Consider the following 24,760-nt stretch of genomic DNA (forward strand, 5'->3'; position numbering starts at 1 on the left):
GGCGATTCCAACGTTTATTAAACCTTCGACGAGGGATATGTAAAGCAAAGAATCTCGCAACAATAAGTGAGACAAACACGTAAAGAATGAGTTCGCAAACAAAATCTTACACATACAAGGAAGATGGATACTTTTTTTCCTTTTTTACCTTTTTTTTTTATGGTCTAATTCGTTATAATAGGGCTTATCAACATCGCCATCAGTTATATCAATTACTTTTTTGCCTTCCGTTCTGCAAATATTCATACACGACAAATATTTAAAAAATAAAATAAAAATAAATACAAAGAGCATGGGTACGAGAGGAACAGCACCGAATCAAGAAGTGAGAGACTTCTGCATGACTTAAGCATTCCACATTTTGGCGATTTTCCTTCTTACCGATAAACATACGCGTTGGTTGGCTGGTCAAGCACACCGTACGCGTGCCTTACCTGTAACGAAACCAATAATAAAGGAAAGCATTAAAAAAAACTTTGTCTTATGGACAACGACATGTTTTTGTTGTTGTTTATCGATTAGATTTTGCGATACTATGTGGACGAAGTCGCTCTGGTTTCCCATAAGGCGTAGTTGGTAAATGAAGCGCCATCCCAACGGCCATCCCTCTCGACCCCGCTCTTCCATTACGATTTTTTCTGCAGCAAATTGTATGTAGCTGGTCTATTGATTTAGCGCTGAAAGACGTGATCATATTCTAATTAGGACGTTGCAAGGCTTCTGCGGTTAGCTCCAGTGTATATACCATTTGATAGCTTACATGTACGTAATAAACACGGGATGGGCGACATCTTGAGACTTTTCTAGAATAACTTTTTGTAAATCGTGCCGTCCTGTTCGGGAACCAACGATGACATATTGCGCAATTTATAGACTCAGTATATAGGCGAAACAACGTATTACCGTCGACCAAAGATGAATGCCTTCAATGTTGTGTCGCCATTTGGCAAATATGGAACGGCGCTTGGCATTGTATGAACGCTACGCTTTAAAAGCCTACAAAGTATGTGTCAAGCGAACAACGCAAATTATGACAACAAGAAATCAGGCGGAGCCCCAGTTTTTTAAAGAACCATTTTTACGAAGCCATAATGAATTCATCTCATTCTAACCTAAAATTTTTCTTCGAAAGCAAGAACTTTGCTGATATAATCACACCCATATAGGCCAAAAACGAAAAACCTTTCCTTTCCCGTCACTCACATGATGATTAACACCCGTTCAACACAAATAAAAGCGCAGAGAGTCTGAGAAAAGGCAACTTTTGTTGCTAGATTCACAGGAATTTGTTTTACTTGTATATAAAGTATCGAAACGGAAAAGACAAAAGACTGCGCACTACAAACGCGCATTTATATGTCTACTTTTAATTTATCTATATCGCAGTGATCGGAATTTACGTCAGTTCATAAATACTGAATAACAGGAACTGATGAACCTGCTTCTATAGTATATGAATTTTGACGAAAGCCCAATCCCATTAGCTTCGAAGAGTGAGCTGAAGAAGTTTTAGCTTTCTGACGTGTTTGCATCGGTCATCTTTTGGAACTGAGTTAATGGTTAGGTTCTGGAGATATTTGTTAAGATTTTTCTTTTCAAACTTTACCAACTAGATTTCTTGTTTTTCTTCTTATATTAGCAATTTAAAAAAATATGGCTCTTGGTGTGAGTTTATGAAAACAGAAATCGAAAAAAAATGATCGAGAAATGAAGCAAGTAGCCTGAAATCAAATAAAGGTCTGAGCTTATTTTGTGTGTATGTGTGTCATTTAAGAAACGTTTAAGTGTTTATTGATTGGGCACAAGTGGAACTCAAACAATCGTCTCCACTTGCACAAGACTTTCTTTTTTTTTTTTACTTGTCGTGAGACTTTTTTGTTTTGTTTTCGAGACTAAAAGACTTTAAGAAGTTTTAACACAAGTTAAGTTATGCCATGTCTCAGTTAGACAATGGCAGATTTCCTACCCGTAAAACCGGTACGGGTTCGGTTGGTTTTCTCTGTTCTTCAATCTATAATCTTAACTTTCAGATCCAAATAAATGAAAGCTAAAGGCAGAACTTTGCTCGCAAATTTTGATACAATATATCCGTGAAGTTAAGGCGAAGATCGACAAGTTTTTCCGTTTCTTGTATCTAAGTAACTGCTGATGCAGTCCAAACAAACGGCTTTCTGCAGTAAATTGTTTTTCTCCGTCAAATCCAATTGACATCTCAAAATTTCGTTTAGATACGGTGTCTATACGAAAACTTTTAGGCGGGCCTACGGATAACAATAACAGCCATTTGATTCAACTTTGGCACGGTACATGGCTGGCGTTCCATATATTCTTGATTTTGCTCGATCATTTTGAAGCCAGCACTTTGTATTTTAATAAGGCAGATCACATTCGAAGAGCTTGCACGTGTGCTCTTTTTACTTGAAATACATAAATGTTTAAGCTCTCTTTCTCTATATTAGTCAATTTTAATCTAAACAAGTCCGCAGTGTATATAGGGCCCATACCGAATAATTTGCTCTGTTTTACACTTCATTTTTTTCTTACGCGGCCGTGTTACGGTGTCTAAAATTGTGTGACTTATTTACGACCAAAAGTACCGAGAATATTTTCATTTTCTCACCGTGAAATCTGGGGCGGGCTGATGTTGATGAGCCAGCGGGAAATTCCCCGGATTGTGTTGGGTACTATTCAAGTTACTGGAAGAGGCAAGGTTGGGATCTAAAACTCGATCTCGATTGCGATCGTTCATGGCCGACTGTTGAACGACGTACGTTAGCGTAGATTCTTCGTTCAGTCTACCGCTTCCTTTCAGGTTGTTTGAAGTGCTGGCCAAAATAACAAGCGACGAATGTACTGACTCATCGGGTGGGCTAGGCAGTTGGCATTCCGTGTCTATTTCGGCTGCTGAAAAAGAGATTTAAAAAACAAAACAAACAAATGATATCGACTTTCTCTGTCTTTGTATTTGGCCAAAGGATTTCGCCCTAGACTATCGGATGGCATACCTCTTTTGGATTTAATCACATCCGGCTTGCCGTTCGTCGTTTTGGCGTAGTTGGAATCTTCATTGGCTTCGTCTGCGTCGCACATCTGGACGGCAGACTGAGGAGCCTGATGCCGAAGATTCGTCTTGCGCCGGCCGTGGTAAACGGCCAGGATAGCAGCCAGTCCGATAATGGCAATTAGAAGAGCGCCTGGAGCGGCCAGCACGACCACCATTGTCACCGACGATTCTGGCTCATTAGCTGCATTCAGTGTCGGAGAGAGAGCCATTGTAAACGTTGAAGGGCAACGTACACAGCAACGGGGTCAGCATTCATACAACAACAAAAAAATAAAATAAAATAAAATAAAAATATAAAAAAGGCAATCCGTTGAGAGAAAAAAAAGGAAAGGATCCAAGCTAATATGAAATGTTTCAGCGTTCCGGCGTTCGCCTTTCTTTTCGATTTTGATGGCTAGGACGAAGAACAATGGTCGCATCCGTATCCATTCAAAACGATTGCTTTCTAGTTTCGACTATCTACACATTTCCGCCCTGCATGTAAGGCTTCTGCTGGCTATGCTAATTCTTGCGGTGTATTTGCCCAAGCCATTTGTGTTCGCCATCTTTTCCTTTTCTTTTCCTGGAACCGAGCGCTGCTGCTGCCGCTGTCAAAGAAATATAACTGACTGCACGTCAAAAGTATAACCAATAAGATCACAAAGGGAGACCCTTTATATTGATATGAAACTCTTGCAGAAATGAGATCGAATTCACCAAGGCATCCGGTATGAGTCAAGTCACGCAGACGCCCAGACCCAATATCAGCTCTATGGAAAGACAAAAAAAAAAGGCCATACACTACCACCGTATTGTTTTCCCTTTTTCGATTTCATTTTTTTTTTTCCCTTTTTTAGTTTTTTAGTTTTTTAGTTTTGTTGTGATTTGGTTTCGCTGCTTTTTCTCTTTTCTTATTAAACGATTTATTTATTTGTTCAGTTCTTTTTTTTTTACTTGGTTTTCGTGTTCATCTCTTTTTGTTTCGTTTCGCTTGTTATTTTATTAATGTTTTTTTTTCTTTCTTTCCTGGATCCCCTGCCTTCATTCATAACAACAAAACTAGAAACAAACCAAACGAATATTAGTTTCCGTCGAGTTTTTCTCTTGATATTAACATATGTACAGTGCAATTTCATTTTTGCCTGTCGCGTGAAAACAGAAAACACACGAGAGGACACGGGAAGTACACTCGGTTCTGATCCACCTTTTCAATTGCGAAAATAATGTCACCTCATAGATATAGATTAACGTTATGGCGAGATTTGTGTTGGTGACTTTGAAAAGAGATAAGTCAACGATGGGTATGGGCTTCAACATAATGATCGGGACGCACGCTACACAGAGATCCCAAGTCTATGCAAATCTTATTGCAGCCGACCACGACGTGGGGTTGCATAACAACGGCGAACGTTATTCTCCTGCGTTTTCGGCACCACTTGGCCGGGGAAAATAAAAAATAAATAAATAAAATAAAATAGACTTTCACACTTTCTATTCACTCGTAATTCATGCACTCTGGGTATTTCACAGAACCCCTGGGAGAGAGTTAAAAACTTCAAGGCAAAGGCAGCGGGTTGAAGTCGACACAACAAAGCTTTCCGTCCCATTAGCGCTATCATGTGGTACGGTCCAGTTCCCTATTCAGCCGACGACTGTTAAATGGCCAGAATATTTACGACGTTCCGTGTAAATATCAATATAACACTACAAGTCATGCGCTTAACGGCTGAACAGGCATTGAATGAACGTCTTACGCGTCCACCGCATGTTTATGCATCTCGTATAGCCCTTAATCTATTAAAAAGCCTCCAGGTACAAGTGTGCGCTTTCGATCCTATATAACGGGAACTCCTCCCCCTTCCCCCAACCCCTCAAAAAAAAAAATAAAGAAAAAGAAAAAGAAAAAGAAAAGAAAAAGAAAAAACTAAAACAAAAATTATGGCGGAGAAATTGACTAATTAAGCCATGTATTCTCAAACCACGCCCTTCTCGGGCCACCGCCATCGAATTATTGAAAACCAATGCCTTTTGTAAATTTTTAATAACATTTATCAATGGTTAAACTCCGGTGTTCCATCATTTTTGCATTTTTTTTGTGTGTTTCTTTTATTCAACCTTTTTTCTTTATTTATCTATGTCTCTTCTGTCTATCTTATTTTATTTTGTTTTTCTTTCCTACTTTATCATTATTTATTTATTTTATTTTTTTTTACATTTTTCCCTTTTTTTCGTTCGTTCCTTTTAACGCGCACGGTTCAGGAAACCAGCTGGGTCAGGCCTGGCCGTACGAAATTGTGTGGGAACTCCCCTGCTGGTCCTCAAGGGCCCTCCCATACAGAATTCTATGCTACGATACTATATGTGGGCGATATTAATGAGATGCGCCTTTTCATCTGGCGAGGTCTCGACGACGAATCACGAGGCAGACGTACCTCATTCCTACTCTCTTTTCTTCTACCTCCCTCTTTTTTTGGGGGGGATTTTATTTTATTTTATTTTATTTATTTTCACTTTCTTCTCCTCTTCCCTACCCAATTTCGCCTCTTATGAAACGCACATGATTACTATTCCAGTCGCTCCTCATACTTTTTACCCACTGTCCTTATATTTCATTTCCTTTCAATTCTTCTTCGTTGAATTTTTTTTATTTTTTCCTTTACACGACTCCGTTTAAAAAAAAAAAAAAAACGTTGACGCAATCTGTCGAGGCATTGAAGCGCTGCCTTGAGCCACCACGGCAAAGGGCAGCAGGATATAGTTGTATAGCTATACCATAAACTCACAACCAGGCAGCAGGGCCACTGATATCGAAGGAGAACAGTTTGAGAATGGTGTTGCACTCTTACTTTCTATAGGACGCCGATGTACGCACAAAGACGAGACCGAGAGTCGGTCGGATATTATTGAGGGTGCCTACCAAGATGTGGACATGTGGATGAAACTAAACTGATTTTTGCCTCGCGCGCTACGCTATCGAAAGAAACTGCAACTGCAATATGAGGGACTCGAAGAAAAGGCAATAGTCAAAAAGATGGCAAGAGATATAGAAACGGGTAAAGCGATCGAGGACCCCCCAAAAAAAAAAAAAAAAAAAAAGAGTTTGAATATTTGAAGCCATTACGCACAGGGCATGTTGCATTTTTCATTGTCTCCTATGGCGTAAGCTGAGAAGTGCTAGAGCCACAAGTCGCGAGAAATTTATTCAATGGCACTTCTTTCGACTTTTTATCTCTACATTCTACGGGTATAAATAGACTATCGACCGATTCGATCGCTGAATAATTTCACGATATACTGTGCGCATGAAAATGTTATATAGCCCTTCATTTCAGACATTTGCTCACCAGCACGAGTTTAGTGGCCTGTTATATGCCAATAGTTACTGTTTTCCTTCTTTATCCTTTTTTTGCCCCTGGTATTTAAAGGTGAGCGTCTGTTGCCGATGAACTTGAATTCGGTATTTAAAATACAAATATTTTTTTAAGGATCGCATTGTTTGTTAGGTGATCTGTGATCGCATTGAGGATGGTAAAGCTACAGCGTCAAGAACATTTCTCCTGCTGCTATTTCATCATAAGCGCTAAACTCTTGGCAATTCAAAAAGCATGGTTTGATAAATGAATCGTCAGAAAAGAAAAGCGACGTAAAAAAAGAAGAAAAAAATCAAAACCAAATATAAAAAAAAGAGAAAGACAAACAAGAAATCATACAATTTTAAACCTGAGAGATACACACACACAAGATAACAAAACAAAAACAAACAAAAAAAGAATGAAACAAAAGTAAAGATTTTTTTCATAAATGTCTACCTGACGACATTTCTACAGTTCCGGTTCGACGGCTTCCCGATAAAATAATAAAACAAAAAAGCCTTTAATACAGTAGGGGCGGAGCTGTAACTGGAAAGGGACACTGCGCCAATCGATCTTGCCCATATAAAATAATACCAGCATATAGGAATAGGATCAGGTGGACTGTTCAAGAATACACTATGTCTAGTAGCCCCGTGTAATTTTGCATTTTTTACAGCGCTGGTGTAGTAAACTCAACTAAAACCTGTTTTTCTTTTCCTCGTCTGGGTAGCCTGTCATCCACTCAGGGATTCAAAAAAAAAAAAAAAGAAAAGAATAGTGTGGTCACCTATTCATAGACGAAGTGTACACTCATCTAATATTCTACGTATCGAAAATGCAACGTAAATATTGGCCGTCTGCGTCTTTTTCCATAGCGCTTCTGTCCTACTTAAAAAACACCCAGTTGGGCGCCTTTTTATGTTTTGTTTTTTTTTTTCTACGAAAAAGAGAAACTGGGCGTATATGGTAACGTGCGTAGGGGGAAGGGGGGGTCAGGCTTTTGGCGAGCGATCGATAACGAGTGATGGAAAACAGCGAAGGCGGATGATGACGTCGTCAGATCGGTCATGCACTTGGCTCGCCAGCTCTTTAACCTTTGCTACTGTATAGACTGTTGCTGAATGGAAATCAAATAAAATGAAAAGAAACAAATAATAGCAAAGTAGCCTTCCTAGGGATGCCCATTCAAATGTCGTCATTCCTTTTCAACTGGCTGATCACGATCCTTTTTTTTTTTTTTTTTTGTTCTTTTTCCCTTATCTTGCATGTACGCTCGACTCTATTTTATTTTATTTGATTTGATTTAATTTGATTTTGTTTTTTTTCTTGACTAACCTGCGCGGGATCCGACTGCCCGTTCAACAGCTCCTTCCAATGTAACGGCTTCGCTTCGACCTTGTTTATTAATTGTCATAAGAATGGCAGCGACGCGCGTGCTAGGGTCGATGCCCGGTAAGCTGAAATGCGGTGCGACTTTGTTGCTCATGTTGCGCAGCAAGAGGCCAGTGTCGGCGTTGTACAGCTGCAGCCAATAGACGTTGGAAGAGCCGCTCACCAGGACGTCTTCGTCCTCGTCGTCGCCGTCTTCATCTTTGCTGTCGCTATCGCCACTGCCACTCTCACTGCTGTCCTCCGTCTCTTTTTCGGCACTGCCTTTGGAACTGTTTCGACATTTCACTTCCAGAACGCCCTTCGACAAACTCTGCAGCACGCATTGGGTCGGAGTCGGCGGCAGCCCTTCATTCAAAACATATTGAACAAATAAAATGAAGACATTTTGATGGATGGCGAAAATATTCAAACGAATGTTTTGACAGCAGTCGCATTTTCAAATCCGTGGCATTGGATTACTTTTCGGACAACGGAATTGCACTTAACTCAAAATCAAAACAAAATGGCTTGAAAGAATTATTCAAGTTAACTGTCCAATGCAATCAATAACAATTAGCTCCGCCAACTAGGCTTCGCTTCTTTGTAGACCCTACTCTCTTTTCGTATCCCCGTGAATGAAAGAAATACAAAAATGTAATCGACAAACATGCAACGGTTAATTTTATAAATCGAGGAAAGCATTCATTCAAAATTGCGTAAGAATTTGGTAGACGAATTCGGACTCGGTGGCCGCGCCCAGATTAATATACAGTCAAATACGTGTCCATATGGTAAATAGAAGCATATACAGCATAAACTATATAGTCGCAGTAGGAACAGTGAGGTCTTTCTCTGCATTAATATAAGAGATGAGAACGTATAAAGATGGACGGGAGGAAGGCGAACGAGCTTTTGAATAAAAGAGAGGACGTGAGCGTAGACACACAAAAAAATAAAATAAATAACAGGAGAAAAAAAAAAAAGGCGCGCGATATTGGATGTAGAATCGTCCACTCACTCACAAACTGTTCGATTTCAGGCTCAAAAGCATCATGTAGGGATTGTTGTTTTCTCTCTTTCTTTGCAATTCTTTTGTTTCCTCTGTTTTTCCCCTTTTTTTTCTAATGTAATTTTTTTTTTTTTCGTGTTTATTTTATTGTCATTTAGAACGCCAGGAGCGCTGTGGTCTTCACTCAGCATTTGGTTTTTAATTTCAACGTTCATAAAAACGTTTGAGCCGCAATAACACAAATGTCGAAACCGAATTTCTCATCGAATGGTCGACTTTTGTTATTTTTTTTTATTTCGGGAGTCCAAACGAAATGGCATAGTCGAGTTGGGCAGCAGCCGTAGTTCATTCCACGAGTGAAAATGGCCACACAAATCCTCTCTGTCACCTTTGCTCAGTAAGCTGCCTGTCTTGCAGCTTTCAGTGTGAAAGCATAAGAAGAAGAAAGACAGAAAAAAAAGGCCAACAAAAGGAGAGCAAAAAGTGGTTGCAATTCAACTTGCTACCGCCTACCGGTAGTTGGTCGTTCTATTTCTATGCGACAATACTCTGCCATAGCAAACACATTCACACGAAAGAACCGAACAAAAGAGGTTCAGCGTATAATACGTGAAAATAGCGACTGGGATAGGACTGGGAAGACAGACGAATGAACGACCGAAGGGAGACATCAGCCGAGACATGAGGGACAAAGAAAAAGAAAAAGAAACAGAAAAAGAAATAGAAAAAGAAATAAATAAATAAAACCTGTCCTTCCTGTTTCCTCGTCTTTCTTCCTCGCCTCCGTCCGTATACGTATGTATACGTATGTTTACTAACAATGGCGAAAAAGAAAACAGCCAGTGCCTCGGGAAAGAAGGCATAACTGCAGGAAGAAAGTTTCTCCGCTCCTGTTGTTGTACAGGTCGCGCAGGTAGAAAACCGAGTTTGTGTAAGAGCCTCACGATGCGGCGGCCATTATTCTGGGGAGTTTTGTTGGGACGACCGGGTGCAAAGCCAAGAACACGTGGGGCAATAGGGTAAGAGGACGGAAACAGAAAACTCTGTGCACATTATTCCGAGTGAGCCGAAGGAAAGCTGACACAAAAGGAACGAGAATAGAACAGATCTCTGCTGCATTAGGGATGACGGAGAAAGAGTTGCATCCCAGAGAATAGAATCGATAATAAAACAAATTCAAAAAGACAGGCCACTGAGACGTAAGAGTGGGGGGGGGGGACACCAAAAGAAGGAGGGAAACAAAAAGAGAAGAGTACCAGACGAAAAGAGCCAACAAAGGCTACACGAAAGTAAAATGCCAGACTGAGGTAGTAGGTTAAACACAGATGACGGGGCAATCGTATAGTACCACAGCCCAGTCATGCGTTGGTGCGACGGCGAGAAAAAATAAATAAAAGAAAATAAAATAAAAAATTGGTGCTGAGAATTTAACTGCCAATATGCAGTCAGAAGGAATAGACAAGCAATGCGAGAAATTCGTGATTGACGAATCAATTAAAATAACCAGGATCTCACATGAATAACGATGAAGATCAAAATAGCAGACAGTAGTATTGAACCCCCCCTGGCGACGTGCAGCTGTTATTAGGTCATGTATACATATACTGTACGCAACGCAACACGCAGCATGAACTATATCGAATCTATACATAGACGACGATAGCCATACCTTCTTTGACGATTTTGAATCTACACGGCTCCTTCTGTTTGCCAATGTCGTTCAACGCCCAGCACTGCAATTCGCCAAAGTCGGCGTCTCGTCGGGGCGTGTACACCAGGATGCTGGTCAATCCGAAATCGGAAGACATTTCTCGGGGCAGCAGTGTTGTCTCGCGACCGTTCGACAGCGTCCAGGGGAAACTGAGCGTCTCCGGATCAGCTTCTACCTGATATTTGATTGATTGATTTATTATTTGATCCATTCCTTAGAAAACCATATTGTTTTTTGGGTTTTATTTTATTTTATTTTTTTTTTGGGGGTTCTTTTTCGTACCTGGCAACGTAATTTGATGGACTGATCACGTGATACTACCACCGTCAGCGGTTTCGAACGCCGACACACCGGTGCATCTGTTGTGTCGTCAATTGTTTCCCACCCCACACAAACGAAATAAATAATTAACTAACAGCTTTACAACTTTAAGTTCTTCAATACTCCACGCGTCTTTTCTTTGTTTTTTGTTTTTTTTTTTGTTGTTTTGTTTTCCAATTTTTATAGGTAAAACAATTTTTCCTTGTGTCCTCGAAATGTGGAAAGTAATGTTAAAACGACAAAAAAAAAAAAAAGATAAGAACTTGCATTTGACGTGGAGATGAAGAGGTGCACTAGCCGATTCGCCCAGCCGGTTTGTGGCAATGCACGTGTAATTGCCAGCTGTTTGCCGCTCTATCTGGCGGATAACCAGCGTTTGATTGGCCAAGATGATGTCGCGGTTTTCTCTATTGCGGCTGTTGCCCAGAAGTTTTCCCTATTCGCAATGATGTCGTCGCAAAGAAGAAATACAAGAGTAACGATTTGTGTTGGACAATAACATCTCCACTATGTGATATACTATAGAATTTACGTGCGTATAGATATAATATACGTATACGTATATTATATATATTTTTTTACTACGGACACACTTGTGCCGAAGTCCTTTTACGCTGCGCGTCATAACGAAATGCGTCGAGCCACAAGAATTGTGAAGAACAAGAATAAAAAAACAAAAAAAACTAAAAGAAAGAAAGAAAGACACACACACACTGCTTACATTATGCATCCAGGTCAAACGTTGAATCGGCGGGTTGCTACGTGTTTGGCATTCGAGATAGACGTTGCTGCCTTCGCGAATTTCTTCGGCGGTGAATCGCCGGCCGAGGACCAAGTTGGCGAGCGGTGGATCTGCATTTTCGCATTCAGCGTGTGTACATAATTAGATGCATATAACCTACTGCACTGTATAGCTGTATAGCTGTATGCGTGCGGTTTATGTAATACGTGTACAATATGTCGGTCTACACGTTTTTCTAGATACTAGTTGACGTCCGCTGCGCGTTCATTTCAAATCCTCGTAATAATAGGCTCAGTGGTGGTCCATGCCCATTTCAACTTTCAATGAATAGCGAATCGCTTCAGCCCCGTCCCTTTCTATAGCTCGGCCCAGTGCATCTAATGTGGAACGAGACCTGAGTTTCGGCCGAGCAGCCCAACTTGGTAGGTATAGGAGATGATGTTTGACGCACAGCACTGGCGCCAACGTGCAGAGCCAAGTTCGCTGCTGTGAAGCATTCACCTCAGCATCGGCTGTGAAACAGACTATTGTTCGCTTTCAATGTACGCGCCGTAGAATGACGCAGAGAAGAATCTCCTACAAACACATCTACCGGCTTCTGCCACTATCTATTAATGGTTGGCCATTCGCTATACGTTCAGCAAAACGAATCCTGTGGCCGTAAAGAAAGAAGCCAAAAAAAAAAAAAACAGAACAAAACAAAACAAAACAAACGAGGACTCTCTCGCGCAACAGAGGAAAGTTCCCCTTCAGGCCGCGGTATAGGCTAATGAGAACCAACACTTCATGCCCTATGTCGTTGGAATAAAAACGAATGACGCGTCCCGCAGCGGAATGGCTCTTTCGTATTGTACGTCTTATTGTCTGTCGGCTGGTGGATATACTTACAGTAGACTGGCATCCGCCATTCGTCTTCAACGAAACCCCCGTCTAAAAGCGGAGTTTGCGCTCGACAGGTCACGATGCGTCCGTCGTCCTCGATGGCAGGGGTCAGGTTCAGCTTGGATACGGTGCCGTTCTCCACTTTCGACACCTAGACATTTCGGCAGTGAACGAGTAAATTGCGTTATACAAAGCGAAAATCAACAATAGGAATACATCGACTTCAATATCACAGGCAATCGCTTGATCTGTCACCATATCTATGCTGCGGTGCAGTATACAACCGGCCAGATAGGCGGTGGCATTCAGGGCATTTTAGCAGTTTTATCTTAGCAGCCAAGCGCTTACGACGTGAACACATTGACAATAGAAAAACGCGCAGGGGAATGTGTCTAAGCCGCTCGACTTCGAGTCTATAATCTCCATCGAGTCCAGCCTCCCCAGTTGGCATCGATTGTGACGTCACAATGGAAAACCATTACCATTGCGGACAATGTAAAAAAAAAAAAAAAGAAAACATTATGCGTATTGATGAAAACAGAGTCGCAACGGATGCGGGGTTGGGGGAAAAAGGTGGACGAGTCGGTCGGAATCTCCTTTCAAACGAAATTGATTATCATCGGGAAGCAACAGTGGAACGGGACACAATCCCGAATTGCGCAATCTACGGGAATTCTAGACATGTCCGTATCCTTTTCTCTCGTTGCTCCGCTTTAGATCTGCTTCAAGCTGAGTGTTTGCGCACAGTCGCTGCGTGTCGTTGCATTCGCAATCTCGCACACACCCGCCGTCCAGTACATCGGAGACGTCATCCTATTTTAGTTCTGTATTTTATTTTTTATTTTTTTTCAAATTCTCATCTTTGATATCGTCCATCCTTGAAGCGGTGTGTGAGCATGCGACACGATCATGTTCCCTTTTTGTGATTGCCTGCCTGCCTCTCTCTCTCTCTCTGTCTTCTCAACTACTTTTTTTAATATATGTATATTTATACTTGTATATACGAAGGGAATTTTTTCGAACACCAAACTCCATCCGGTGCCGACGAAGGAGTGATTTGAAATGTTGGCCCATCGTAACTCATTCGCGCACTCACTCACATCACCTGGCTGTGACACATTAATTGAAAATTCTTCCGTTAGAACCCCGTTTATTTCTAGGCAGCACCAGAAGAGAGGGGGTGGAGGAGTGGGGGTGGGTGGATTGTGAAATTTTTGATCATCTTCTCGGCCCTCCTCCTTACGGCCTGTTAAATACGTAAGGGGCTGCATAACGCTGTAGGGATTGACGGCGGATGTTATTCTTTCCTGTTTTGTTTTGTTTTGTTTTTTTTCTTTCTCCTCCATTCCAACAGAACACGAGAAGTTTGTGAGCCTTTCCTCAACATCATGCCCTCGATATGAATGCCTATTTCTCTTGAGCGCTCTCTCTCTTCACGACCCACGACTCAAACTTTATGGAGCGAACCAACTACGTCGGTGTTCTTCAACCGTCTTCAACTTGTATTCAATTTCGTACCAAGCTGAACAGACGTATCATTGCTCACTGCCTCAAACTTTTCAAATTTATTTATTTGATTTTTATATTTTTTATATATTTTTTTTTTCCACTCTTCTTCCCGGCATGGTTTTGACAGGATGCATATAGCAATTGGCCATGTTTTAGAAGGGCCATATAACAAGCGCGTGGATAGAGGAACTTACCAAAATTTCGGCGCTCGTCAGCTGGATGTTGTTCATCCACCAGGTGACTACAGGCTGCGGGTTGGCGCCCGTCGCTTTGCACAGCAGTTGCTGAGTTTTGGCTGCTTCCAAGTAGAGGCCGGCTGGAATAATTTCCACTTTTTTAGGTTTCACTAAATGAAAGATAAAAAAATCATGTCAATGAATACAAAACTCTATTTCTAATTTGAAGCAGCCCTATCAATTTGCTCTTTCGGAAAAGTATAGCTAGCGGAGATGATGTTATTAGGTCATTTATAGCGCAGAAAGGCGTCAAAGTAAAAAATTGCATGTGTGGAGACATCTTAGTCAATTCAATCAAGCCGAGTCGAGTGGTCTAGTGCGTAGGAAGGGGGGGAGGGAAAAAATGTGCGTTTCGTAGATATTTAACCTATAGACTATACCAGGATTCTACTAACCAACAGGTTTATACAGATCTAATCGAGTTTTTCATAGCTTCGCCTGATGGCGATGACAGGCCATTCCGGATGAAATAAGAATCTCCTGTTGTAGACTCTATATTCTTCCCTCCTCTATTTTCCTTTTTTTTTTCTTTTCTTTGCTTTCTTTCTTTTCTTTTTTTTTTTTGACTGTCTTTCCTCTCGAGTTGGTCCTCGGCGTTCCGTATACAACTTCAAGTTGCCCCCCAGTTTCAATAAAAGAAGTGCGAGCGACGGCAAACGGCACGGTTCGAGTAGTAGCGACTAACGAATAGCCTCTTTTTTAATATGATATGTGAAATAAGGCACAGCTCTCGTTGAAAGGTTAATGACGGGAAAGCGGCACTGTTGAAAAAATGACGGAGGTTCTCCAGACTGGCCACTCGTGAGTATAAACAGCCCTCGACGCTTTGGCCTCCCTCCGCCCCTCTTTTCTCTTTGGCCTCTCTTCTTACGCCATACACCAAGTGCCACAGCCTCACAGCCTATGCATCTAAAGCGTAGGAATCGTCATGCTATGGCTGGAAATGAAAAATAGGCTACACAAGCCGACCCCGAATGGGTTGCTATTCGGCGCACATCTCATCTGCGCTGGTAAGTCGATGTTCTCCACGAAATGGAGCTATACCCACAAGGCACTACAGGCTACAGCTGCACTGTCAATCTTGATAGCCTTTCATTCGGAGAGCACGAGTCTTGACTACACTCATCCCCATCGTTCTAATAGATTTCCAAACACAACACAAATGTATGCATATATCCATGAGCCATAGATGCCGGTTCCCGGGAGGCGGTTTTCAGAGATTCCGGCAAAGAACCAACTGGCATAGAGCGCATGTATCACTGCAGGCATTATAAAAGAAGAAGAAGGAGGAAAATAGAAATAAAAAAATAAATAAATAAAGGAATAACAGAAAAAAAATTCTAAATGGATAATTTCCCCAAGCGCATCTCTCAAGATTCGAATCCTTTTCGACTGTTGGGGTCCAACTTTTTTTTTTTGAGTTTTCATGATAATGAAAAAGTTAGTGGCCGCCATCCCAATGTTATTGAAAGATGAACGCTAGTTCCATTTGATGTGCGCCATCCGTTGCTGATCAAAGAAAGGTCGTTTCCTCTCATTGCAGCTGCTAGTTTTTCTTTTTCTTTTTTTTTTTTTCCTTTTTTCTATCAAACTTTGGCTTTGCCCAGCAATAGCATTCACGTGTGATTCTTTCATGTTTCTCCTGCTGGAAGTGAGATTCGTCCAACGAGGTGGAAGGCGTCAAGTGGCTCCAATGGATTAACGTGGATTTCTTCCCCGTCTTTTAGAACGAATGAATGTAGACACTCATGCCACCGAAACGAATAGGCGCTTGACTTATCCCAAGTCCACACGCACAATAATGACACCAGTTCCACGACGCGCTTCAATTCTCGCAGATAGGCGATCTAGAACGACGAACAAAGGCGGTTTTCGGTCGACGGCGAGAGTAGTATGGTGCCCGCCGTTCTCGCATCTAACGCCTGTGTGTGCTTCACACTTGACGAAGTGAATCACGAATTCTTTTGTTTTTGATGATGATGAAAAATGACTGCTGCCACTACGTGCTACCATGTTGACTGCAATTGTACAGACCCTAGTCCTTGCGGTTGCAACGCAGACGGCGCATTCTCTTATTTAATGGCACGCGCCTCTTATTGGTGGGTGATAGTTGGTATGGCTGACGGCAGGCGACGAAAAGAGGCAGCCGCTATTAGGCGATGTCCTGAAAGCCAAAGAACCTTTTTTTTTTTGTTTGTTTTTGTTTTCGCTTTTATTTTCAAGCTTGTAAAGCAGCCGGTGATGACGGGCTAACGTCGTCGTTTGTTGATCTTATGGCGACACCAGCGGCCGAGTGGCCGGATCAGACGATCGTTAGCAAACTCAGCTCGGTTCGGCAAGATGTACAACCAACTGGGAAGACGCTATAGCTGCCGTCGAGGGGTTGTCCAATCGATGTTCAAGTTTACCGAAATGTTGGAATTTTAGCACATTTTTTTGTTTGTTTTGGTTTTGGTTCCTTACCGGGGTTCAGTTTTACCTGTATCTGTTGCAGGGAATTTCAGCGCAAGTTTCCCAACGCGTGCGAGGAATATTTGGGGTTGCCCTCGCTTGGGCTCTCGGTTGTACATTGCGTTTCCTTTTTAAATCGCTTCTCGTCAGATCGTGTATGACATGAACTATATAGCGGTCACGTTGGTTCTGATAAGTTCTCCGGATTACGACATTTTGAAGCGAGGGCAAAGGCTGACGCTTGGTATGGGCACTCACCAGGCCATCATCTGCAGGTCTAACGATGTTACGCAATACCCTTACTCATAAAAGTAATATCAAATTGCGACTCTAAAAAAAAAAAATTTACTCTGACATGAACATGACGTGAACGCCCATGGCCCTCACATGATAAGGAGGCTATATATCCGTGTATGACCTAATTTATATGTAGGCCTACTGCAGTGAAACCGACAAAGCCAAATTTCATCGTTAGATATTGCAGCGCGATAGCTTAATTCTTGTTCGCTGAGGGAACACTGTTTACTTTGCCGAAACTGCAGCCAGAACAAACTCGTCTTTGTTTAAAAACAAGTGCACTTGTTTTGTAGTTGAATTTCCAAATAGACTTTTCAGTCCACGCGATTGTTCCAAGCCACTTCAGTGTAATCTAAGATTGGACTATTGTGCAAATAGCGCAAACAAAAAAAATCTGATCGACGAACAAATTATATAATAGCCGTGTACGTAGACCTGTTACGTAAACGGTAGCCCGTCAATGGCCTAGATGTCCGTTATGCAAGTGGCGTTTGAAGTCGATGAAATTCATCGGCAACACCAGTAGGTCACGGACTCTCGCTCGAGTCGAAGAATATACAATGAGAAGTAGCCTACACTTAACAGATAGCCGACGTTTTCAGCTCACTTACTTCGTAGATTAAGTGTGATGTTGCGTAAGACCGGTGGCGCCGGTGGTGTGACGTCAAGGTCCAGTTGGCACGCGTAGGTAGCGTGGTGATCATCTCTCGATAGGCTACGTAACTGTAGGTGATAGAAGTAATCGTGATGCATTCTGTGTTCCACTCGGGACTCGACCAGCTTGCCGTTCCGGTACCAGCCAACCTTAAGGTTCGGCCCTCCTGTGTGTGTTGCAAAATAATCACATCAATACTTGACTTAATTCATTGCATAAATGTAACGCTCAATGGGAGAGGGTAACAATTCACGGTGAAAACGTGTGAAACTCCGCCATCATAACGTCGGGGAAAACACCAAATGTTAAGTAGTGCTGAGGCTGGGAATAGGGAAAGGTGTGTAATCGACGTCTTAATAAATTGTTAAGGGAGGGGGAAACGTACCACCGGTAACCTCGCAGATGAGAGCCAAATCGGTTCCTTCGTCGTACATGGCAGACACAGTTCCGTATTGGCGAGCACTGTTGGCGTAGATCACCGGAACTCTGGGTAATTCTAGGATAGTGGGGGTGAAAATCCCGAATTACAATTAGCATTCAAGCAGGATTAATTAGTCTTCCTCGTCGGTCTCTTGGGTTTCCGGGGGGCTCCTTCAGTTGAGCTCCTTCAGTTTCCACTTAATACGGTCATGCTAGTGGCTCTCCAAACCGATCGATATACAGCTCTAAACATAGATCTTGCAAAGACTATGCCCGTTGGGCCTATACGGCCAACAAAAAAACTAAACTAAAAAAAAAAGATGGAAGGAAACCAGCAGAAAAAAAAAACAAAACAAAAAACACACACACTGACAGTGTACAGCAGCCCGTGTGTAGACCGCAGCCGCCGTGTCTAGTCCCGGTCGTTGATCATCATCACCGTTGTTTTGCCTTTAAGGATCCGCCTCACGTAAAGCCGGAGAGATAATAAAGCTTGGTATTCAGCATCGATCGCTCTGCTGTCGAGCTTTCCTGCGTTAGTCTGATCTATTCTTTCTGATTTTTCTCTTCCATCCCATCACGCCTAGTTGCTATACGACCGCCCTTTTCAGCTCTGAATCTCTGATTCCTTCCTTGTCAAGGGCGCAAGTGAGATTGCTCTCGTTTCCCTTAGTTTTCTCTCGCTTTATTTCTACGTTTCTTTCCCTTTTTCTTTGTTTTTTTCTTTTCTTCTACAACATTTTATAACATTACAGCGAAACGAGAAACAGAAGAGGGTTTTGGAAGCGCAATTGGTTGGAGGCAACACGTGAGCACCACGCAAAACAACGTGCTTGTTCGGCTACAGTCGAAAACCCTGCGTCTGAACATACATGAAATCCGATTGATTAACAATATGTCTGTTTGCTTTCTCGTGTTTGCTCCTGGTTTACCTCGATTCTACAATTTGGCTTGCTGGTTATTAAACAGCCACCGCCTTTGAAGTCTCGTCCCCCCCCCTTTTTTTCGTCTTTTTTTTTTTTTATTATATAGCACACTGCTCTCCTGTCAGTTCGGCTCAACGAATTTCACCATGAATTTCGTCGAATTTCGTTCCAATAATATTCAAAAGGGAATATGCCTGGCAAAATACGGAGCGCTTCATGTATACCGTCAACAGCAACAGAAGTTGCAACGGAAAAAAAAAGTTGTTAACGTATAGCAAGGACTACACATTTAGTTTTTTTTTTTATGATATCCATTTCTTTTCTGATTGCCATATGGTTTTTATTTATTGACGTATGCATTCATTCCACCGTGATTTTGTTTTTCTTCTCGATTAAGGCGTGGCTTTCTTAAACTTTTAAATGATCGAGAAGCTCCACGGGCGCTCCCTTTTGAAATCGTGTTCGATGGATTTATTGTAATTCTTTAAGCTATGCTTCGATATTAATTCGAAATTGTTTTTTTCTTTTTTTGCGACATGTGATATTGTAAATACGTCATCGCGCAGCACTTGCTGGGTGTACAGGGATTCGTATAGCAGCCACGGACGGAACCGTGCAGCGGCACTGAACACCTACTTAAGCATGCACGCCCCCACCACGAGGACTTTGATAAAGCAGAACAGAGGCCTTCATCGAAAATGAAAAGAGTAGAGGGAAAGAAAAAATATAGTCAAGCAGTGAAAAGGAAAACAGAAGGACCGACAGAGCGGGGAGAGATGAATAAGGCACAGTGAAAAGTCGTACGCTGGGGACACGCAGTTTTTACAGGGGAAAATGTTGCGTTTATACTATTGGCTCGCCTTCTATAGACTCCTGCTTGCCAGTTTTTTCGGTTCGAAACGGTCGCATATTTATGACAGCCGCTAGGAAAGTTTAGATTATTAATCAACCATATACCGCACGGGGGTTATAACGCAAGGCACAATCGTGTGATGTAAATGTTTGAATCAATATATGCATGACAAAAGAGTGGATTCTCGCCAGTTGCGTATGCGTTACCTGAACTATATCTACTGCATGAAACTGTCACTATCTATCGTTTGCTGTCTTAATCTGTTCGTGTCACATTCAGTCTGGTATATCAAGTGCGGCGGATATAGAAGCAGTAAACATAATTGCTCAAGTTGACGTCAAAATCGTATATCAATCGCATCCCGTTGCAACTTGACCAGCGTTAGTGAATCTGGATAGCCTAAAACATAATTCTAATGCATTTGCCCATCAATAACTATCGAGTTCTTATAATAATAAAAAAGGAGGGAAAGACCCATCACGATAGTGAATCCGGCTGTATAATAGACCTACCACTTGTCCTATTAACTATAGGACTATAGGACCTACTCAAAGAAAAAAGAAGAGGGGAACACATCTCTTTGTTTCATTATGGTTGTCGGAAAACAACTTGGTCGGTTGTCCATTATTCTTTTTTACTTCATTTTTTTTTTCGCATTTGATGAAAGGTGATATGTATATCTCCGCTAAAGCTTTCAAACGGAAGCAACTTCATCTTTTTGCGAATGAGTTCAGGCTATTGACATTGAGGAAAATGTTTGCACAAGCTTGTGTTACAGCGGTCATGGCATGTAGTACGGCGGCGCCCACACCAATTAAACTGTATTCCATCAAACAGTTTTCCGACAGACAAAAGCCAATGGCGGCTAGCTCCATGGCGTTACACATAATAATACAACACAGCGTATAGAACATCCCAAACATCTTTTTAGTTCTTTTGTGTGTGTGTGTGTGTGTGTGTGGATTATAAAATAACACTACAGCTAGCGGGATGAAAGAAAATAAGAAAATAGATTTCTCATTTTCTCAAACTAATTTATTTTCCTATTTTTGTGGCAAAGATAAGCCTGATAAGCATATAGAGATAAAACACCTCATAGGCTATCGCTGCGCGCCTAGAACGCAGGTGCAGACCAAACGAATTCATAAGATTTTGTAATAGTATACAGCACTTTCTCGCAGTTGATTCAAATTGTTTGTTTTTTGATCAGTCTGTAAAAATGTGCATAGTAGCGAGATGAAAAACAAATGTATTCCTTAAATATTATTTATGTGTAGAGCATATGCTTTGTCTAGCTTTCTATCCTTAATTGAGTGACGTGTTTTGCTTTTTTGTGTTTCTCTTCAATTCTTCGCAAAAAGTTGAAAAAACAAAACAAACGACGTCCGTACTCAACGTACGAAGCGCAAAAAAAAAAAAAAAAGAAAATGCGAATAAATTAGCAATTTTCTCGCTGTAATTTTTTTGTTTCCACACTTGTTTTGATCTCGTCTTTTTTGCGTCACCCCTTCTTCTCCCCTCGTAGCACAAAGATCTTTAGAAACGTTGAATAAAGCATATTCATTCGTTAATCATTCCGGAGGAGAACAGAAGACATAGACGGAGCCTCCTGGGAAGCGGCACCAAAAAACGGAATTGGGTTCAAGAAGAGGAATGATGGCGCTTATCAGGAAAGATAGCTGAAGATGAGACAACGATATAAATGAATAACAAGTCCTCATTTGGTAATTAGATCTGGTTCATACAGTGGTGCCTTTATAGCCTGAAATATTTATGCGTTGAGAAATGATATCGCCCACGAAGGCACTTGAAACTTCCACTTCCATAATTCGGGCGGGCGAAACAAAATATAAAAAACAAAAAAAAACAAAAAACAAAAAACAGATCCACGAAAACGGATGGCACGGGTTAGGGCGGCTAGGCATTCGTATAGGCGAATAACAAGTATTCGGTTGACTGAAGCGAGTTCTGTTCTGGAAAGTCAATACGGCGCATAATAGACTACATCTTTGTGGCTTCCTAGATGACATGGAGCTAGTTTATGGACCATTCTGAAGTCGGGTACTTGGCTTGAGGACCGTGAATATGCTAGCGATTGTAGTGCTCAACGAACAGCGTATTGATCGCAATCATTTGTGTAGGTAGCGACAAGTAAAATGGGCAATTGGAAATATTGAAACTTACGGACAACGTTGAGTTGGTATCGAACGTGACGAGTTGGAGTGTGACGGAAATCGACGCGACACCTGTAGATCCCGTCATCATCTTCGCTTACGTTTGATAACATGAAGGCGGCACTTGAAGCAGCCGACGTATCAAACTGAGCTCTTGAAGCCAATCGTTCATTCTTCCAATGCTTGGCTTGCTCTAGTGGCCGAGCACGTAAATCCACACTACGCAGCCAATTCAAAACAGTCGTTAAAATTGGCCAATGAAAAACACGCAATTATAGAGTCATACTACGATTCAAAGCGCACAGTATCGGCCTATACTGTACATATCAGCACACACATTTTAATCTGATTTATTGAAATACTTGTTACCTATAAATTGGCTGCTTTTCTGATTCGATGTACCACAAAACAAGGTATGCGCTGTCGTCTGGCCGGCTGGACTGCAGATCGCATTCTAATTTCGTCGTGTATCCAGCAAGGGTGTTGACTGTGATGACAGGGACTTGACAAAGTAAGAGAATTTTTTTCTTTTAATCGCTTTGAAACATTCAGTATCATAGCCAGTTGCGCTTGTGCATGTAAAGGAACACAACGTAACAGTCAAATACCAATGGCAGCATATTTAGGTTTCAATAAAACGTTCAGCAACCTGATACAACGGAGTGGATCTTGAAAGAAATGTCTACACGTACTGTACTTATTCCTGACTGTAATAGATAGCTGGCAGGTTTGTTTCTCACGTTTCAGCATTTTTAATTCTTTTTCGCTGGGCAACAGTGGCTGTTTTGCTTTGTCGCCTTTTTTTATAATGATGTATGTACCGTGTGCGCTTTTCAGAGTCATCCTGTTACACGGAAAGGTGTGGGGATTTGACAGGATGAAGGTGTCACGGACACTGATTCATATCCGTAACAGAATACGTACAAAGATCTATGAAAGTGGTCCGCCCTAAGCCGAGGCAAACTAGTATAGTCCACCTACAACGTTATGATATCGCACGAGTCAGGACGTCAACTATCTTCGTCACAAAAAGAAAAATCGTTCTTTGTTTCAGGACAGCATTTAATAGTAAACCCTTCCAGACATGTGTATAGTTTTATTTTTAGAGCACAAAGAGAAATAATCTCATTGCGCGAACTTGGGCCGAAATAAACACCCACTTTTCGCGTAAAAATAACGGCTTCCCGAGGACCTTTTTCTTCTGATCCAGCTTTGCATCATTCGACGACATTATTTATTGTTAGGCTACTCAGTATTAGATGCTCGCATGACGCAACGTTTTGTACAAACGTTTATCGCGCATTAATCAGCGTGTACTTGTAATGAATCGTTTTCTTCGCTTCCTCCGTGTAACTCTATATGCCTTTGCGCAATCAAAAATGAGTAGAGGCGGAAAGACGATAAGTTTGCCAAACTGGCTTGTTAAAAAACTATTTTTTCGACACCAAGATTACGGTCCCCAACTTATAAATAAAAGAGCCTCAGATTAGATTTAATGCCTTGCAAAGAACTTGTGTCTGTCAAGTAAAATTCTTTGATTTTAGCTATTGCAAGGCCATAACTGTTCATCTATTATAATCTGTTGACGTGAGGAAATCGGAAAAGTCAAAGGAGAACAAATTTGCATACATGCGGAAAACACGCAAGATTTCTCAGCCTTTCGCCTCATTATTAATGGATGAACGTTCTAAAGCAGATTCGCTCCCCCTTCGGATCTAACTGGTAGACATTTTGCGAACTAGCGAGGCGACAGAAACCTGGGGAACTCCCGAGGCAGCAGACCTTCTAAGAAGAGTTTCGCACGAGCGAAACGACAACTCAATTCGTTTCATACAGTTACGTTTATAGAGTTAGACCAAAGAGAAAATTGGACTTACTAGGAGTGTCAATGTCGATCGCATTTGTAGATTGAGCCACATTCAATGACAATGTACAACAAAATAGGAACAGAAAGGAGCGACCGGCTGCTCGTCTTCTATGTCGTGACGTGATCATGATGGCTGGATTTTCTGGAAAGTCAACTCCCGTTCATATCATCGTTCATTTCGCCATGCCGAGAAAGAGAGAAGGATCGGACGAGAAACTTCCGAGAAACGTTCTGCAAAAAGGATCAAGACATTTTTCGGATCGCTCTCTTTGTCACTATCCAATATACATCGGAAACGGGAAGATGATTGCGCAAAAAAACGAAATAAAATCAAAATAGACTAATATAGTGCCGAAAAGAAAAAAATCGAAAAAGAAAATAAGCGAAAAAAAAAACAAAAAAATTAAGAATGGTCAACGGGGAATGTACTAAACGGGATGGAGGAAATACGTATAGTTGCAATGTAAACGGAAACGGGAAAATTACAAAAAAATTTGCAACCTCCACAAAACAGTGTCGTTTTGAATTAGCCAACGGAAAGAAGTACTCCTAAAATATATCCGATTAGATCTAAGCGTTGACAGAATGGATTGACTATCTTTGGCAAACCTTTGGCTCTTTGCACAGAGTAATCCCGTTCGAGGGAATCCTTCTCAGTCAGTGAATGGTTTGTGCTTGCGCCCTTCCCAAAGACGCGATGAACAGCTTATAGACGGAAGAGCAAGTGTCAGTAATAGCTGAAAGAGCAAAAAACTGTCTAGCACACAGCCAATAGTTGGTACACACAGATGAGTGAACGGGAGGGAAGACGTGGGGACAAATATTCAGATCGCGCTGTAGGATTCACGATGGTGTAAAGCACTACATGTGAAGACGCACGGAGGCCCGGAGGAGGCAGTGTTACCTGGTTGCCGTCAGGTCGACGTCTGAGTTCCAACCC

At 41.7% G+C, this 24,760-nt stretch overlaps 1 protein-coding gene across 3 annotated transcripts; it reads right to left on the minus strand.

Annotated features, from left to right (window-relative positions):
• LOC116917999 (muscle M-line assembly protein unc-89) lies at nt 1–24,752 on the minus strand. Of its 3 annotated transcripts, none has more exons than XM_045180417.1 (17): nt 24,430–24,752; nt 24,322–24,369; nt 23,831–24,051; nt 22,323–22,455; nt 21,964–22,172; nt 17,966–18,076; nt 17,537–17,746; nt 14,136–14,287; nt 12,439–12,583; nt 11,530–11,660; nt 11,076–11,244; nt 10,770–10,846; nt 10,446–10,662; nt 7,732–8,133; nt 3,006–3,245; nt 2,621–2,901; nt 1–434 (listed from the first exon to the last, which is right to left on the minus strand). In XM_045180417.1, the coding sequence occupies exons 3-17, from the start codon at nt 23,946–23,948 to the stop codon at nt 378–380; spliced, it is 2,652 nt and encodes an 883-aa protein (XP_045036352.1). In that variant the 5' UTR covers nt 23,949–24,051; nt 24,322–24,369; nt 24,430–24,752; the 3' UTR covers nt 1–377. The 3 variants fall into 3 exon arrangements, with proteins under 3 accessions (XP_045036352.1, XP_045036342.1, XP_045036346.1); XM_045180407.1 differs by having other exon boundaries at nt 2,621–2,904; XM_045180411.1 differs by lacking the exon at nt 24,322–24,369 and having other exon boundaries at nt 2,621–2,904.
• Between the last annotated feature and the right edge of the window lie 8 nt (nt 24,753–24,760).

This window comes from Daphnia magna, linkage group LG1 (genome assembly GCF_020631705.1).
Source record: "Daphnia magna isolate NIES linkage group LG1, ASM2063170v1.1, whole genome shotgun sequence".
Taxonomy (NCBI): Eukaryota; Metazoa; Arthropoda; class Branchiopoda; order Diplostraca; family Daphniidae; genus Daphnia; species Daphnia magna.